Raw genomic sequence first — 18,668 nt, 5'->3', positions numbered from 1 at the left:
ACGATAAGAAAATTTAAATGTCACTGTAGGAGTAAAGGCCAAACGAAGGGGGAGGGGAAACAAATGTTAACTGAGCCTCTCTACACCACCACCTGTGCTGGGGCCATTGGACAAGATTTCATAAATTCCTAACAGGCTGACTCTAGAACCACACTGCCAAAGCTTGAACCTGGTTCCTTGATTGATTAGCTATGTGACCTCGGACTGGTGGCTTAACCTCTCTGTGCCTCATTTTTCGTTCCTGTCCAATGACAGCAAGAAGAGAACCACCTCATCAGGTGGTTGTGAGGATGCACTCGTCGAAACGGATAAGGCACTCAGCACAGGTGCCTGGCACACAGAAAGCATTCAGTCGGTGTCAGCTAATCAGTAGGACCGTGATTCCATTTTGCAGACAAGAAAGACGGGGCCTCAGAGAGGTTCAGAAATTTCCCAAGATCACATAGCTAATAAGAGGCAGTGCTGGGTGGGGACTTCAAAATCTGTATTCTTTTTGGGGCACCTGGCTGGCTCAGTCCGTAGAGCCTATGACTATTGATCTTGGGGTTATAAGTTTGAGCCCGGCATCGGGCACAGAGATTACTCTTTTTAAAAATCTGTACTCTTTTCACAGAAGCAAGCTAACCCCCCTCACCCTGAGGATTTCTATGGTTCACATTTAGGGCTGTCACGGCAAAAGATAAAAATATTACGAGAAGCCCCTGGGTGGCTCAGTTGGTTAAGCATCTGACTCCTGATTTGGGCTCAGGTCATGATTTTGAGGTTCATGAGTTCGAGCCCTGTGTCCGACTCCTCGCTTGGCGGCTCAGGGCCTGCCTGGGATTCTCTCTCTCCCTCTCTCTGCCCCTCCCCTGCTCAATCTCTCTCTCTCTCTCCCTCTCTCTCTCTCTCTCTCTCGCAAAATACATAAATAAACTTTTCTTAAAAAGATTAACATATCATGAAATAACTAGAAATAATATGGGACTAGGAGGCAGTAAGCCTGGATTCCAGGTAATCGTAACTTGGGGAAATACTGGCTTTGTGCCCTTTCAATTCATCCCTTCAACAAACATCTTTCTGAGGCAGGCTCTGCTTGAGGCACGAGGGACAGAGCAGAGAACCGTACAGACAGGGTTCCTCCCTCCTGAAGTCCAGACTCCAGGGGGTGGGCAAATGGAAACCGTGAACCAATGACAGAGTTTGAGGCGGTGGTAAGGGCAGAGGAGATGAGGCAGGACAACGGGAGAGAAGGGTCTGAGAAGAACAGCCAGGAGGCCGTGGGTCATGGTGCATCAAGTGCCCCTTGAGGGTGACAGTGGGGTGGGGTCCAGCGTCCACAGCACGGCTGTGACTGGGGTTGGTAAAAAGGGGCGGGGGGGGGGGGGATGAGGGGAGGTGAGAGGGAAGGGAGGGATCTGCTCACATCCAGATCCCCGGTCCAGGCCACCACTGGGGTTGATACTAAGTGAGACATGAAGCCACAGAGGGTTTCAGGCAGGGGCATAATGTGACTTTGTGGGACGAGAAGAGTCTCGGGGTGAAAGAAAAAGAGCCTCACGTAGGGCTGGCACTTCATAAAGGATCTTTCTTCCTGGGTTTCCCTGTCCTTGTGTTACTAATCCTCTGTAACCCTGGACAATCGTGTCCTTTCTGGGCCTCTGTTTCCAAAAAACTTAAAAAAAAAAAAGTGGTCTCAGTAGTTGTCAGCCCTGGTTATACATTAACATCATGTGAGGAGTTGGAAGAAAGACAACAGCACCAGGGATGCCCACCCATCCAGATACTCAAAACCCACGACTCAGGAGTGCAGGCCTCCAATCGAGATCTCCTAAAAGCTCCCCAGGAGGAGCCACGGCTGAGAAGGGCCCACGTCGAGTGGCTTCGAAGGCCTTCTTCCCCCTCAATGGTATAAGCACTAACTGGGAGAAGTGCCCAAAAACAGAACGTGCTGCCTTCCGGGACAGCAAGTTCCTCTTTGCTGAGCACAGTCAAACAAAGATCACTTTCTCAGAGATGAAACTCAAGAACCAGACACCAAAGACACCTTTTCCAAAGAGATTTTTGTGGTTTGAAGACTTGCTGGGTGACCCTCCAGTGAGCAAGTCTTAAGCCTCGGAGGACAAGGGCAAATAAAACAGCGGGGACGCAGCCCCTTGCCTTTCTTGTGGCCACGGCAGACATCACTAATCGATCCCAGCACACTCTCCTGCTGAGCTAGCCCAACCCCAGTGGTCTAACACTCCCTTCCACACGCAGGACCTGAGCAGCCCCTATCAGTCACTTGAAGATGGACACAAACTGGAACCCATTTGTCTTCCCTGGCCTAACGTCCCCAGAGGTCCTTTCTCACTCTGACGTTTCTTTGAGGCGCTGATCCTTTTTATCTTCTTACTAGTAATGATTAACTACCAAGTTGCATGGCAATGAGCTCAGCTGGTCGGAGGCCAGACTGTGAGATCACACGTTCCATCCTGAGGGCAGGTTTTGCTTTATCTCCTGACTCTCAGACTCTTTGTCCTCCCCAGGTGGCATCCTGCCCCAGGCAGCTGCACCCCCAAACAGGGCCTGAGACAGACTCCGGGGCCAGCCAGGGCTGTTCCTGGAAAGGCTCATCAAAGTGATCACCAGTGCTATCACTGATAGTTGCAACAATAATAAGGACAGCAGCTGGCATTTGTGGAACACTCTCTGTATGCCAGGCACCATACATTTTCTTGTGGAATCTTGATCACAATCGTCTGAAAGCATTTATTATCCCCATTTGGCACATGAGAAAATTCAGGCCTTTAGAAGCACTGTGCTGCTGTTGGTCACAAAGTAGTGGAAGCGAGATCATGAACAGCCGCATCCCTGGCCCTGGGCAAGTCCCTTCATCTCTCGGTGCCTCCCTTCTAAAACGGACAAGGTCATTTGAAGGATGAAGTGGGGTCCAGCACACAGGGTATGAGAGCACTGAGGACATCTCAGAATAACTGGCTGGAATCTGGGTACACGAAAATGGAGCCCCAGGGGCACCCGAGTGGCTCAGTCGGTTGAGTGTCCGCCTTCGACTCAGGTCATGAATTCATGGTTCATGAGTTTGAGCCCCGCGTCGGGCTCTGTGCTGACAGCTCAGAGCCTGGAGCCTGCTTCCGATTCTGTGTCTCCCTCTCTCTCTGCCACTCTCCTGCTCACATTCTGTCTCACTCTCTCGCAAAAATAAATAAAACATTTTCAAAAATTTAATTTGCTTATTACATACATATTTGAGTAAAGATGTCCAGGGGGCAAGTAGATATGAGCCAGGCAGTCAGAGGTAGAGGTCAGATTTAGAGTTAAATGTTAGGGAATTAATGAGGGGATGGATATCTTCTTTTAAAATTTTTTATTGTGGGGCGCCTGGGTGGCTCAGTTGGTTGAGCGTCCGACTTCAGCTCAGGTCATGATCTCACGGTCTGTGAGTTCCAGTCCCACGTTGGGCTCTGTGTTGACAGCTCAGAGCCTAGAGCCTGGAGCCTGCTTCCGATTCTGTGTCTCCCTCTCTCTCTGCCCCTCCCCCACTTGCACTCTGTCTCTCTGTCTCTCTCTCAAAAATAAAATAAAAACATAAAAAAAATTTTTTTAAATAAACATTTAAAAATTTTTTTTTTTTAATTTAAGAAAATGGCACCCCAGACAACAGTATGCCCAGACCAGGTCTGACCAGCACTGAGCTGGGGCACTTGTTCACCTTCACAAAGTGATGTTTTCCTGAAAAGCTGGTGCACAGCGAGTGTTCAGAAAGCCAACCCTCCTCGCTGCTGGCTGGCAGCACCATCAAGTTCAAGTGGGTTTCCTGGGTTCGTCCTCCAGCTCATTCCTGAAGGTCTCCCTGCCTCGGCTGGGACAGACCTGGGGCCTCTCTAAACACTAGAAGCTGAAAACTGCTCCAGGGAGCTAGTGGGAGGGGGAACTTGGCAGCCAATCTCTTGGTCATGGGATCTCGCTTTGACTGGGTCTATCTCTTGTGTGGAACGTGGCGCATTTGGGCCCTTCCCTCAACTTCACATCCCCAACAGCAGACCTTGGACCCACACATACCGCATTAACACCGGCTTCCTTTCCCACCCTGGAGAGAAGGAGAATAATGTCAGTTATCCCCATTTTGCAGAGGAGGAAACTGAGGCTGCGAACACAGGGAGAAATGTTGCATGGGAATCAACGCCCGGGTGCCAAGACCCCTAGGGCACTGCTTGCTCTACCACAGCATCCCTAAAACAAGCAGGGAGTCAGATGCGAAGCCTCTCTTGAGCAACCTGGCTGTTTGTCGCATCTGTAAACACTCTTAGTTTATAGCTACTGTCTCACTGGGAAGAGGAAGTCAGTTACCAACAGCGTCACATGGAAAATGGAAGAAGGGCGGGTCCCCACTACTGAGACTGCCAGGTGCAGGCAATCTATACCTTTCCTTCCCAACAGGCATTGCCTAAAGCAGTGGCTCTCAACCAGGACGCTTTCCCCCTCGGGGGACATCTGGCAGTGTCTGGAGACATTTCTCATTATCACAAGTGGAGGGGGTGGGGGTTCTGGCATCGAGCAGAGGCAGGGATGCCACTGAACATCCTACCACGCACAGGACAGTCCCTAAAACAACTAACGGGGCCCCAAGGATCCATAGTGCTGAGGCTGAAAAATCCTGGGCTAAAGGAAAAGAAGTCCCCACCCATCCTCACCCCAACCACAGTGTTGGACAGTTGCAAAGCCTAAAGACCAGACTCCAGGGGGGAGCAAAGGCTAAGTGCTATGTGCACGTCTCCCAAAAGAAATCAAGACTGCTGGCCAACTCAGTGGTCAGGCAGAGGCTGAGGGTCTGAGTCTTACCCCTCCCCCAATACGTCTGTCCTCCCTTTTTGAATGTTTAATTTGTGTGCTATACAATTCTTTGTGATACATACTTACTTTACATACTTCCTGTAACAACCTTAGAGCGGAGTCACGTTATCACCACTATTTTATAGTTGAGAAAACTGAGGCACAGAAAAGTTTGAGCATAATCAAAGTGAAACAAGGAATTCCCATCCAGGCATCTGGCTCCAAAGCCAGGTTTTAACCCCTGCACTATACTCGGTCCCATGAACGAGCCCAGAGTGAGACTATCAACAAAGGTGACTTCATGTTGTCTGATGTCCACAATCACAGGAACAGACTCTCAGCAACCAGATACCAGGAAGCTAAATTCGAGGTTATCAATGATTTTAGAGAAGCCCCGATCTGAGCTATGAAAACCATTTCAGTATCAAGTCTAAACTCTAATGAGAACGCGGGATCAGAGAACAAGGAAAGAGGGGGTTTCAGGGAAGGTAGTTTGCAGGATGAGATGAGCTGGAGAAATGGGTCGAGGCATGAAGTCAGAAGATGGGCATTTGGTGAAGAGGCCAAGCTATATGCAGCAGGTATATAGCGACATAAGAGAGATGAGCTAGGCTGGCAAGCTCTAGATCTAAAAGATGTGGTTAGTGCTTCGTAAATGGTTCCCGGAGGACGAATTTAATGAACTGGGATGGCCTCGCCAGCAGGGAGAAATGGCAAGCAGGACCATTATTCGCCTACAGGAAAGGCTCACTTGGTTGTATGTGATCTCGTGCGCACGCGCACCCATGATCTCCTGCTGTAGCTTAACTAACATTATTCTTTCCTAGAGACAGTTATGATTCAGACTCTAGCGGGGCAATCCTCAGACAGGCCAACACGTCTTAAGGAAGAGCTCTTATGCCTACATCTCCTACAGTTTCTCTTCAGGCAGTAGGATTTGGTGCCACTTTAGATAACAACACTCCCAGGCATCAAGGTTCATAAAAGTTGAACACCTTCAGGGGCACCTGGGTGGCTCCGTCGGTTAAGCCTCTGACTCTTGATTTCGGTTCGGGTCACGATCTCACAGTCTCATGGGTTCAAGCACATCACGGAGCCTGCTTGGATTCTCTCTCTCCTCTCTCTCTCCCTCTTTCTCCCTCTCTCCCCCGCTCAAAGGAAAAGTTGAACACCTTCGGAGAAGTTCTCCTCCAACCTTGGGCACATGGCAACTGCATCCCCAGGAGACAGTGTGTTAATAAAGAGGGGTATATCGGAAGTGGAAAATTAAGTACCTACTGAACACCATAAACTGGACGGGGTGCCTTATACACCTTCCCCAATTATCCCTAGTAACTCATGGCCTGGCAACCACTGTCAGTTTCCAGATGACACAACGGGTTCCAAGAAGCATAAGCACCTGGGGAGACAGCAGGGGCGCATGGTGAAGGACAAGAGCGTGGATTTGGATCCACGCTTCTGCTGATACCAAAGGCCGTGCTCCTCTTCTTACGGGACACTCTGAAGCCAGGTCACCCATGCCCAAATTCAACTTCTACAAAACCCAAATACATTCACAACAGGAAGGCCAAGACATGTCATTCATTTGATTGGAGCCAAGACCCCAAAGTTTCAGGAAGCCTTTATCACATATCTATAGCAAAGATACCCTTATCTTTTGTGGCTTTTGGAAGCATTTTACTTCTGCCACAGCATGACTCTAGGCAACACCCTTCCCACAGAAGATGGCCTTGCTACCTTTGGGAATGGCCCTCAAGTCCAGCTGTCCATCCAGGAGACTCAGACATGGCCTCGCTCATGTAGGTAATACTGTCTGGCTCCCCTCTTGTGCTCCCAAAGAAGCCCACAGCTAGCTGGGTGAGATGTGTGGCCATGACCCAGATCGTAACTCTCCGGGCCTCAGTTTCCCTCCCTGTACCTACATCATAGGATTACACAATAGGTAAAATCCACAATATTCAACCTGTGGTAGCTGCTATTGTTATTTTGATTATCTCAATTCATCCGAAGACAATCATCAGAGATGGGTTCAGAGATTTAATCACAGAATCATCTGAATAGTGTTGATTGTGGCAAAAAAAAAAAAAAAAAAATGTTAAAAAAAAAACACACTAGAAGATTAATCACAGGAGAAATGAGATCCAGGACCTCTGTCTAATGCAGGATGCAACAGCTGAGGTTACACAAGAGAACATCTACTGGCAGGGGAAAATGTTTGCCACACATTGTCACTGCTTCACAAACTGCCACAAACTGCCCCCGAGAACCCAGAAGAGAGTGGACTCACACCCCCAGGAACTGGAGATGTCTTTGTGGTCTCTTGCATTCACCGAAAACATTCTGGATGCATATTTGGTATCTAATCTATACTGTGTCCCTATTTGTTTCAAAACACTTTCCACCGAGTAACAGTGACCCTCCAGGAGAAAGCCTCATGTTTATGCTGTAGATTTCTGGGGTCCCCCTAGGGATGCTTCTGCCCCTGGTCCTAATACACATATAGACACGAAAAATGAAAGTCACAAAACACGTGTGGCAGGTAGTCCTATTTTAGGATGGAAGGGGAGGGGGGAGAGAAAGAGAGAGGAAGGAAGGAAGGAAGGAAGGAAGGAAGGAAGGAAGGAAGGAAGGAGAAAATATAAATAAAGACAAGGATCACCCACCAAAATAGTTTAGGAAGTGGAGATTACAGGTAATTTTGCTTTCTTCTTTTATTTATCTATATTTCCAATTTGTATATATTAAAAACAACAACAACCAGTACTAACTTACGTCAGAACTGAACCAACCAGCTCTGGATCAGGACCCTCGGGCCAACTGGGGGCTACGGGCCCCCAGAGGATCAGCATGAGAGGAGTGAGGCCAGCACAACCTGGAGGTAAACATTCTGGGGTGGAAGGCCAGGCAGGGCCAAGGGTGAGTCCCCCACTGGGTGATGATCCCTCAGAACCATCCCCCAGCTGGGTGATGATCCCTCAGAACATCAGACCACCTGAGACTCCCAAGTTCTCTTCCAAAGCACACAACACAACAGGCAGTGTTAGCTCTCTACTTAACCCTGAACCAAAGAACACAAAGCATCGCCAAAGGCTTGTTCTACACAAGTGTTCTTCAGAAGTGGTCCCTCTGAAGTTTCCAGAAGGGCAGCTACTTAAGAGTAGGCCTCCTCAGCTTTCAGTGGACCTGCTCCCTTCCTATGCACCTCCCTGGAAGCTGGTCCTTCCTGTACCGGCCACTGCAAGACAGTCTTCAGCTACATATGGGGGCACTTACAATGCATAATTGGGGACTTCATACTGGTGTTCCATTGTCTCTGGAAACAGAAGCCACCTTCACCCCCACATCTTCTGCTGCTCAATCCCCTATGACAGTAGCTTCCAGTTTTTTTGGACAATGCCTAAAGCCACAATAAGAAATTAACTTTCAGGGCGCCTGGCTGGCTCAGTAGGTAGAGCATGTGACTCTTGATCTCGGGGTTGTGAGTTCGAGCCCCACCTGGGGTGTGGAGATCACTTAAAAATAAAATCTTAAAAAAAGAAAAGAAAAAGAAATCCACTTTCTGTGTAATTCAGTACAAAGACACACAAAGTCTACATAACTGAAACAAGTTTCACGACACAATACTTACCTTTTCTACGTGCAGTAAACCCTGATATTTTCTAGCCCATCGCTTTTTCATGCCGCTCATAACTTAAATTGGTTTTATGACCCACAGATGTAAACACGCTGTTTTACAGCAGATACATCTATGTTTTGGTTTTCCAAACTTCTACAAATGTTCTGGATTATATTAGGGGGAATCATATACAATTACCAATATTCAAAGGGCCAGAAACAGTCATTTCATATGGTTCAACCTAATAAGTATGTATGAACCAACCAGGGGACTCAACCGCCCAATTCGCCTCTTGTAAGCTAATTATATTTGACTGACTTTTACAACTAGGCTACATCTGTGCAAAGACAGATGCCACCTGGGTTGGACAAGTCACCTAGGGACAGACCGAGCCACGACATAAATTACAATGACAAACTCACAGGAATGTTTCAAGGGTTGAATGAGCTCATATATGCCAAAGGGCTTTCTAAACTATAAGGTAAAAACAATTTTTAAGTCTTTTTAAGTACTGAATTATGCCCGTACCTCAACAAATTACGATAATAAAACAACAGCCAACATCTTTTGAAGGTTTATTTCATGCTAAGAACTTGTTATTTGGATCCAGTCAGTCTTCCACCACAACTCTATTTGGTAGGTATCTTTGCTGTCCCCATTTTCCGGATGAGAACAAGTGAGGCTCCGGGCATCAGAATTGTTGGCCCAAGGTCACCTGGCTGGGAATCGGAGGAGTCCGGTCTGTCTGACTCCAAAGCCAGTGCACTAAGCTCTGGGTAGCAATCTCCCTGCATACCCACAACCACCTCCCCGCAGCTCTCCTTCTCCAGGCCTTGGGGACAGGACCATCAGCCTGGTCCACTCAGTGGGGAAGAGAGAACTCCCACGACATAAGGACATGAAGAGAAGGTAACCAGTTCAGCCAGCAGCAGGAAATGCAGGATCACCTTGCTGCCATAGAAACTGACGGCAGTCAGCACAGACTCTCTTGGTCTCCCACCACCCGCAATTAGAGCCAAGGATTATGTCTTTAAACTTTCAGTGGGGGCATCTGGGTGGCTCAGGTCATGATCTCACGGTTTGTGGGTACGAGGCCTGCGTCAGGCTCTCTGCTGACTGCTCAGAGCAGAGCCTGCTTCAGATTCTGTGTCTCCCTCTCTCTCTGCCCCTTCCTGGCTCACACTGTCTCTGTCTGTCTCTCTCTCTCTCTCTCTCTCTCTCTCTCTCTCTCACTCGCTCACTCAAAAAGAAGTAAACATTAAAAAAAACAAATTTAAACTTTCAGTTGGTGGCATTAAATAGCTCCTCTTGTCCTTACAGAAAATGTACCCAGAGACCAGGGCAGCCACAGTTAGAGCCAGCCAGGTCACAGAGGAATACTCAAGTCAATGCAAGGAGGACTCTGTCTTTCTAAGGGACATGGTCAATATTCCTATGCCCCTCTGGGCCCAGGACCACATTGGCCACTCTCCAGTCATATCTCGCGGTCATTTAATCTATAATTCAATTATATGCACCGTCAAAAGAGAAATATAATTTAAATTGTGCTATCAGAAAAGCCTACACTGCTCCACATACATGTATATGTGTATAAGTATACATTCCATTGCAGATTTAATCTCTTAAATCCAATTTGAAGACTTTGTAGCACAATTTTGAAAAGTCAAAATTATGGCCTTGTGCCCTAACTTTAAAATCTAACTCTTGGGGCGCCTGGGTGGCTCAGTCGGTTGAGCGTCCAACTTCAGCTCAGGTCATGATCTCGCGGTCCTTGAGTTCGAGCCCCACGCCAGGCTCTGTGCTGACAGCTCAGAGCCCGGAGCCTGCTTCAGGTTCTGTGTCTCCCTCTTTCTCTGCCCCTCCCCTGCTCATGCTCTGTCTCTGTCTCAAAAATAAATAAAACATTAAAAAAAAAAAATTTTTTTTTTTAAATCTAACTCTTGGGGCACCTGGGTGGCTCAGTCATCTAGGCATCCGACTTCAGCTCAGGAGGTGATCTCACAGGTCATGGGTTCGAGCCCCACATCAGGTTTTGTGCTGACAGCTCAGAGCCTGGAGCCTGCTTTGGATTCTGTCTTTCTCCCTCTGCTCTCCCCAGCTCACACTCTGTCTCTCTCTCAAAAATAAATAAACATTTACAAAAATGTTTTAAATCTAACTCTTAAGTAAACGGAAAATTTTCATTAAATATTGTTTCTTTTTTTTTTTTCTTTTTTTTTTAGATTTTATTTTTAAGTAATCTCTACATCTAACGTGGGGCTGGAACTCACAGCCCCGAGATTAAGAGTCACAAGCCCCGCCGGCTAAACCAGGCAGGCGCCCCATTGTTAAATACTGTTCTCCTAATTCCGTATCCATTTACACAAGGAACTTTAACAATAATAACGCAGTCTCAACTTATCCAACTACCCTGTGTGAGCAGCACTACTACCATTATTATTAGCACTTTAGAAATGTAAACACCAAGGGTCAGAAAGGTTAGGCGCCACCCAAGGTCACAGCTAGTCAGGTGGGAGGCCAGGATTGCAATCAGGCAGTCTGGTTCCACGCTTCATATTCTCGTCACCACCCAGGGATCTCATCTATCCCTGAGTCACTAAGGAACAAGGGCCACATCTAAAATAGTTGGAAAACACACGTATTTCCAACACAAATCAGAACCGAAGGACGAACTTCTTTAATTTCCAAAGAGCTTATACAAATCAATAACAAAATAGCAATCTTTTTTTTTTTTTAACGAACCAGGAGTTAACAGAAAAGAAACGGAAGGAAGGAATGCAGACACCCCAAAACATAAGAAAAAATATTCAACTAACTCAAATAAAGATATAAGTAAAAGTCAGGATACAACTTCTCGCCTCTCAGATTTAAACATTTAACAATTCTCACAGCGCCTGGTTGGCTCACTCAGTAAAGCATGCGACTCTTGATATTGGGACTGTCAGTCAGAGTCCCATGTTGGGTGTAGAGACTATTTAAAATTTGCTTAATCTTAAAAAAATGAAAAAATAAAAATTAAACAACCCTCAATTCTCACACCTATGGATGCAGGTATAAACTGGGGCAATGTTTTTATAGGAGAGCTTAACAATAGCTCTCAAATTTTAAACGCATGTACCCTCTAACACAGCAACCCTAAAATTAGAAATGTATGGACATCGTTGTGAAAGTGACAAGAAATGTGTCCCAAAGACAGTCTCTGAAGCATGATTTGTAAGAGATGGGGGGGGGGGTGCAAAAACAATTAAAGTGTCTACTGATATGGGAATGGTCTAATAAATCGTGGTAAATTCACACATCAGAATCCCAGACAGTCATTTAAAAAAATGAGTTAAAGCAGGTATTAAATGACCTCTAAGACAACAAGGTAAATCGAAAGGTTAAGTAGAATACAATGTATACATAAAGTTTTCTTTAATGTAATTTTTTAAAAAGATGAATACAGATACTTGCATACAATACAAAGAAACATTCCCCCTCCCCCCACCCGGAAGGAAACCAAGAATGCCCACAGTGGTTATCTTTGAAAAAGACTAGTATTTTTCTAACAGTATACAGTTTTACATTGGAGAGTTTTTAACCTGAGATTCATAGGCTATTTTGAAGAGCCTATGAAACCCCTGACATTGGATACAAAATTGCAAATATGTACATTCCTTTTGTGGAAAGGAAGCTTCGCTTTTGCTTACTCTGTAAGGGTCTTAATACCTCCCCCTCCCCAGGAAGATTAAGAACCACTGTGTTATATAGACTCCACGTTGGTACTATGTTTTAATAGTCACTCACTTATTTACTCAGAAGCCATGAACTAACACTGGGCTGGGGCCCAGCACAGGCACCCAGAAAACCACCACCCATTCCTGCCCTGGAGAAGGAGATAGTTTGGGGCATAATGACGACATTGTCTGCTCGAAACTCAGAAAAGGCAACAGGGTACAGCTTTCCTCTAACAGGAAGAAGGAAAAGTGGAACTGAAAATTATTTGCATGTTTAAAATTAGACCTTCTGTGGAAGCTGACACTACTTTGCTTTCAAAATGCCCCCCAACCTGGGTCTCAATACCACCAGCCCTCCACCCGGGCATTTACATGCCATGGAAATTCTAAGACAATGGGAAGACCACAGCTATCACTAATAAGGAAGTAATAACAAATTTCCTATGGCTCCTGTCCCCATAGGTGTCACCAGAGAAGCCACTGGAAAGCCACACAAGGTGGTGGCAAAGTTGCTGTGGACTTCTCTGGTCTGATATATCTGCCACCTCCAGGGATCTCGATGTAGATCCCTGCCCGACTCATCCCTGTAGAAGCTGGGGGCGGGGAACGTGTGGAGCACAACAAGGACATCACACACACAGCCTACATCACAACTGTCACTGGTTAGCTGGGGGTAATCAGAGTAATGTCTCACTCCCAAATCCTGTAAGTCATGAAGACAGGCTCCCTTTCTTACCCACAGGCCTCCACTCAGTGCCTGCTGCACACCCAGTATCTCCCAAACTTAAGCAATGTTTCACCTTTACAAGTTTGCCATAACCATACCACCCTTACATAATTATTCACCCAGTATTTTCCTTTGGATCAGCTTTTTATTAAATTTAAGCAAATTTATATACCATGACACTCCATTTAGTCTCAATCTACCTATAAAATCATGGACCTGAGGGGCACCTGGCCGACTCAGTCGGTTAAGCGTTCAACCCTTGGTTTCACCTCAGGTCATGATCTCACGGTTCGTGAGTTCAAGCCCCGCATCGGGCTCCACAAAGACAGCAGGGAGCCTGCTTGGGGTTCTCTCCCTCCCTCCCTCTCTCAAAATAAATAAAGAAACGTTTTTTAAAAACTTTAAAAAATTTTTAAATATAAAATAAATAAAATCATGGACTTGATATGCAACTTTTTCCACTAACATCCCCTAAAATAAATCATTCTTAATAGTTAAAAAAAAAAAAAATGTGCTAAGTTCATCTTGCACGCCCGCAGGTGCCACTCTGTGAGAAACGCTTGATAGGTATTTGTTATATGAACTAATGATGTGAAGCCCCACTTGTCCCCAAATAACAGCAGCAGCCACAGCCAGCAATCGAATCGTGCCTCCGATTTTACACAGCAGTTCCTCTTCTATCATATTTGATCCTCTCAACTGCCCAGTGAAACAGGAAGTGTCAGTCCCATTTTCCAGATAAGGACATGAGGAGTCACAGAGCTTGAGGGACTTTGCCCAAGTTTATGCAGCTACGAACTGGCAGAGCAAAGACCCGAACCCAGGTCTTTCCCCTCCACACCCCGTCTCCACTAAGACTCAGGGTCTCAAAGCAACAGGAGCAGGAAAGAGGCACCTGGGTTGTCAGTGGCACGGACGGAGCAGATCCTATAGTAGGATTCAGAGAAGCCACAGTGACTCCCTGCCCCATCAGGGTTCAGGGCCCACAAGCCTGTTCTTCATCCCCGAAAATCCATCACCTCATCTCTTAGCTGCACACTGAAGACCTTCTCTAAAACACACAGCATGGGGCGCCTGGGTGGCGCAGTCGGTTAAGCGTCCGACTTCAGCCAGGTCACGATCTTGCGGTCCATGAGTTCGAGCCCCGCGTCAGGCTCTGGGCTGATGGCTCAGAGCCTGGAGCCTGTTTCCGATTCTGTGTCTCCCTCTCTCTCTCTGCCCCTCCCCCGTTCATGCTCTGTCTCTCTCTGTCCCAAAAATAAATAAAAAACGTTGAAAAAAAAAAATTTTTTTTTTTTTTTAAATAAAAAATAAATAAATAAATAAAACACACGGCTTTGTTCAGCACAGGACAGTGAACTGGGGCGGTGGAGACATCAGACCCGGTTCTACCACATACTGGTTATGAATCATTGGTGAGTTCCAACCTCAGTTCTCTCTCAGATAAAACGGCTCCTACCTTTTAGTATTTCTGAAATGGCCAAATGACTTAATGCACCCAAACCCTTGGCACATACGATGTTGCCCATTAATTATAATATTACCAGCGGCACTAGGTTAAAAAGGAAACACACAGAAAATTGCCTCTTACACTGCACTCAAAATAATTCCCTTGGCCAAGCAGTGAATGGACGAAGAAGTAATTGCAGATGATGTGCTGGCTAAACCCAGGCCCACAGCCACTCAGCAACTCTCCCTCGGCCTCAACCCCAAGCAAGGATTACTTTTAGGAGCTAAATGACCTCTTTGCTGACCAATGTTGCTCACACAGGAGCCAGGATTGTCTCTGCTCAGGAAAGCTTGGGTATCCGTGGTTGTCTTTATTGTAGGGCTCAACCTGAAATCAACTCAAAGTCACAGTCTAACCATAAACCAGTCCGCTCTGTTTTCTTAAACCATCTGCAAACAAAACATCATCGCTCAGTTCCTCCGCCGTTGTTCTGAAGCAAAACAAAAATATTTAAAGTCACCCGTAGGAGAATTTAACAAGCAACTTAAGGAGGAATCAAAACATTTTTTTGTAGTCCAGATGAAGCAGGCAGGTAAGCAGGCTTAAGGATTAGCTATTATTGATAATAGACACAAACACTTATTACTCACCAGGAAACTAAAAAGCAAAGAAAAAGCAAATCCCAAACACTGTAAGACCAACAAAACAGCTATCGGTCACCAGCTTTCTTTTTTTCCCCCCATTTTAAAGCAGCTCCACTATCAACCTATTTCTTAAAGACTCTGTCAGGGCTATATTTCCCAAGAAAAGGAGGCAAGGTTGGGGGGAAACTGCTTTGTCACCTTGTCTAAAACATACACATAAACCAAAATTAGTGTGCAAAAATGCTACAAGAATGGGTGGAGTCAGACGTTGCAACCAGCACCGTCCTCATGCTGGAATCATCTCTGACCGTCCTTCCTGTCTTGGAGAAGGGGAATGAGATGCCAGGGTCAAAATGGCTTTTCCAGCCCTACTAAGCACCGAATCTTCCAGCATCTCTCGGCTTTCCAGCCTCCACACCCATCCTCATTAATTCACAAACAGACCTGTGCCTTTTCCAAGAGTTGCCCATTTTTTTTAACCTGTTACTGTTGACACCATTTAACACACACACACACACACACACACACACCATCCAAGCCTCAGAAAACCAATCAAATGTTAGGGAGGTAGTCTGATACCTTCACCCACATTTCCTAAATGCACAAACTTCAGAAATCTCAAACATGACTTCCGATCTCAAATATGTTTCAACCTTGAAAGGTTCAATTTACATCCACAGTTTTGGGAGTACTCGGTGGGGTAAGGCTGTGCCTAGTGTGAAAAGTAACCGCAAAGTGAAAACATGGCAAAAAAAAAAAAAAAAAAAGGCACCGTGAAAATACTAGGCAATGCAGATGCCCATCCGGTCTCCTCCACACTCTTGCCAGGTAACCTCAGCCTGATCACGGTCTTCTCTGGGCCTCAATATTCTCATCTAAAAAAATGAAGGGTGTGAGCTGTCTTGAAAGTCTGGTCTGGCCCCCAAATTCCCTGAAATATTCAGTATCAAAATGAACTGTCAACTGTGGATTGTGAAAATGCTTTTTCAGAGAGCCTTTCACATTTCCTATTTTATAATGTATCCAAAAACAAGAAATAGAAAGAGTCCCCTTGAGTTTCCACAGAACAAACGAGAGAAAGGAAATATCTGAATCGGGGACACGCAGAGAGCGGTAGTGTGATACTGAGATACAGGGAAGGCTTGGGCAAGCAATAGATTCACCCAAGAAATTTTTCACTGATTCAAAGCATAGTAACCATTATGGACAAAGTAATAATAATATAATACAAAATATATGTGTCAAACTAAAAATAAATGAAGATCAAGTATTTCTTTAGTATGAACTTTGGTACAAGAGATCTTCAATTATGAGGCTTTTTTTTTTTTTTTTCCTCGTAATTCATGGACTGCTGTCCATGAATTTCCTTAAAGGGACAGGAAGACAGTCTATTCACACCTCACCCTACTGTAACACCGCCATCTGGACACCCTTTAAGGTTTACAAAGCTGTTTCAGACACTGGCCAGTGGGAGCTCCTCAAACAATTCTTGGGGCAGGTGGTGTGAACCCACCCTACAAATGCTGTTAAAAAGAGCATGCCCAGCCCTGAAGCCCGGCCCTTGGAGCTGATTCTTCGGACGCCTAATCCAGTATTCTCTGCAGGAGGCCACACTGTCCTTTCCAAAGTCTACTGAGGAAAACTGGGAGGGGACATGAGCAACTCCTTGGGTGCTGAGAGTTGCTGGAACCCCCAGGCCTCAACTCCCTTCTCAGCCGGCCTGCGAGGCCTCCTTGCTGCCCCAAGGCTGTGTTTTTGCTGTCAGGCAGTCCTGTATTTGTGCCTGAAAACTTTTCCCTGAAACCAGGCTCCATCCTTAGCCAATAACTCATCTCCCAGGCTTCAAGCATCATCTCCCTAGAGCCGTCGTTTGTATAAAACAAGCAAGACTTTCATTAACAAAACGCACAACAGGGGTCTCGCCAGGCCACTTTCGGCCGCGGGTGCGAGACCCCAGCAGGCTCCTGGAAGGCGGTGAGGACCAACCTGCTAGCTCAGCTCCCGCGGCCAAGGCTGGGTGATTCTGCTCTTTCACTTCTCCCCCCCCCCCCCCTTAAGTTCCCTATCTGTGACATGGGAATGTCTCCCAGCTGCCCTGCCTCGCCCCCAGTGGGAATACTCTGAAGGGGAAACGGCGCTTTCAGAAAGGTCGGCCGCCAAAATGCCAGGCACAGCATTATCTGAAAAGCGAAGCTAGAAAACAGGGCGGTGGGGAGGGAGAGCCTGCGCCCACAAAGCACGACTTCAACGCCCAGGGAAGCCAGCGGCTTCCCCGGGAAGGGGGACCGTCGCCTTGACGAACGCTTGCGAGTGGCCACCTCTGCCGGGGCTGGAGACTTTCCCCAGAAGCGGTGCCCTCGGCCGCGAGGCCCCCGCGCCTCGCCCACCGCCCCGCGGCCCCAAGCCCGGCCCTGCCCGGGCTCCCCCGGGGCCGCCGCCGCTGCCCTCCGGCCCGGCCCCTCGGGCCCCTGCGGGCCGGGTCGGAGGTCGGCCGCGCTCGGCCAGGCCGGCCCCGCTCCGCGACGCGAGCCCTTCGCAAACACGCCCCCTCCGGCCGCCGCGGGCGGGCGAGCCGGGCCCGCGCCGGCCAGATGTGACCAGCTCCGGGAAGGGCCGGGCCAGAGACGGCCTGGAGCCCGCGCGGGGGCTTCCACGGGAGGCCACGGGCACCCCGGACCCCGGGTCCCGCCGCGCCCCCGCCGGGACCGGGCAGCCGGGGCAGGGGCTCGGTCGCCGGCGCGCGAGGCCGGCTGGGTTCCGGCGAGCCCCCTCCAGGAGGGGGGCTCCGAGCTCTCGGGCCCCTCGCCACCTCCCGCGGACCCCGCAGGCAGGGCACACCCGGGCAGGTGCAAGGGATGCCAGTCCCGCCCCCACCCTCCGTGCTCTCCCCCCACCCCCCACCCCCCACCCCCACCCCACACACACACACCCCGCCCGGGCCCACCCGGCCGCTCACCTGGCCCAGGCGCAACAGCAGCAGCAGCGGCGGCAGCGCCCAGCGCAGCCCCGGCGAGCGCGGAGGCGGCCGCGCCTCCCGCGCCGCCCGCTTCATGCCCCGCGCGCCCTGGAACGTGCCCGGGACGCGCGAGTCGGGCCCCGCCGTGCGCCCGAGCCCGGGCGCCCTCGTCGCCGCCTCCAGCCGCCGCCTCCTCCTCCTCCTCCTCCAGCCCGTCCGCCTAGTCCCCGCTCCGCCCGCCCCGGGCTTCCCCGGGGACATGGCAGCGGCGGCGGCGGCGGCGGCGGCGGCCACACGGCGGAGCCTGGCGCGGCTGCCGCGGGGGGGACGCGTCCCTGGGCGCGCAGGGGCTTCGTGGGGCGGAGCAAGAGGCGCCCACCCCCCGCGCGCGGCGCCCTGATCCCGGCTGCTGCGGCTCCGGCGGCTCCCGCTGCCTCCTCCGCGCGTCATGCGGCTCCGGCTGCAGGGAGCCGCGGCGAGCGCTCAGCCCCCTCCCTTCCCCCTCCCCCTCTGAATATTCATCGCTTCCTCCCGCCCGGCCGGCCAGGCGGCTGCCGAGCACCGCGGCCCCTCGCCGCCCTCCCGCTGCAGCCCCCGCCCCCGCCCAGCCGGCCGGGCGGCGGGGAGGGGGCGGCGGCGCGCCCCGCGCGCGCCCTGGCGGCTCCCCTCCGGCGGGCAGAGGAAGCGCCCCCGCCGTGCCCGCCCTCTCCGCCCAGCCCTCCCACATTCCTGGGACTCGGGACCCGG

The 18,668-nt window shown here is 49.1% G+C and overlaps 1 protein-coding gene across 1 annotated transcript in view; it reads right to left on the bottom strand.

Moving 5' to 3' along the window:
* PTPRJ (protein tyrosine phosphatase receptor type J) overlaps positions 1-18,386 on the bottom strand; it is a 168,934-nt gene extending 150,548 nt beyond the window's left edge. The window contains exon 1 of the mRNA XM_042904241.1: positions 17,922-18,386. Coding sequence (XP_042760175.1) covers positions 17,922-18,371 — 450 coding nt within the window. The 5' untranslated portion in view covers positions 18,372-18,386. The remainder of the gene's footprint in view (positions 1-17,921) is intronic.
* Positions 18,387-18,668: the final 282 nt, after the last annotated feature.

This window comes from Panthera leo, chromosome D1 (genome assembly GCF_018350215.1).
Source record: "Panthera leo isolate Ple1 chromosome D1, P.leo_Ple1_pat1.1, whole genome shotgun sequence".
NCBI lineage: Eukaryota > Metazoa > Chordata > Mammalia > Carnivora > Felidae > Panthera > Panthera leo.
Note: the sequence above shows the minus strand (reverse complement) of the source record. Positions and strands in the feature narration are given on the sequence as shown.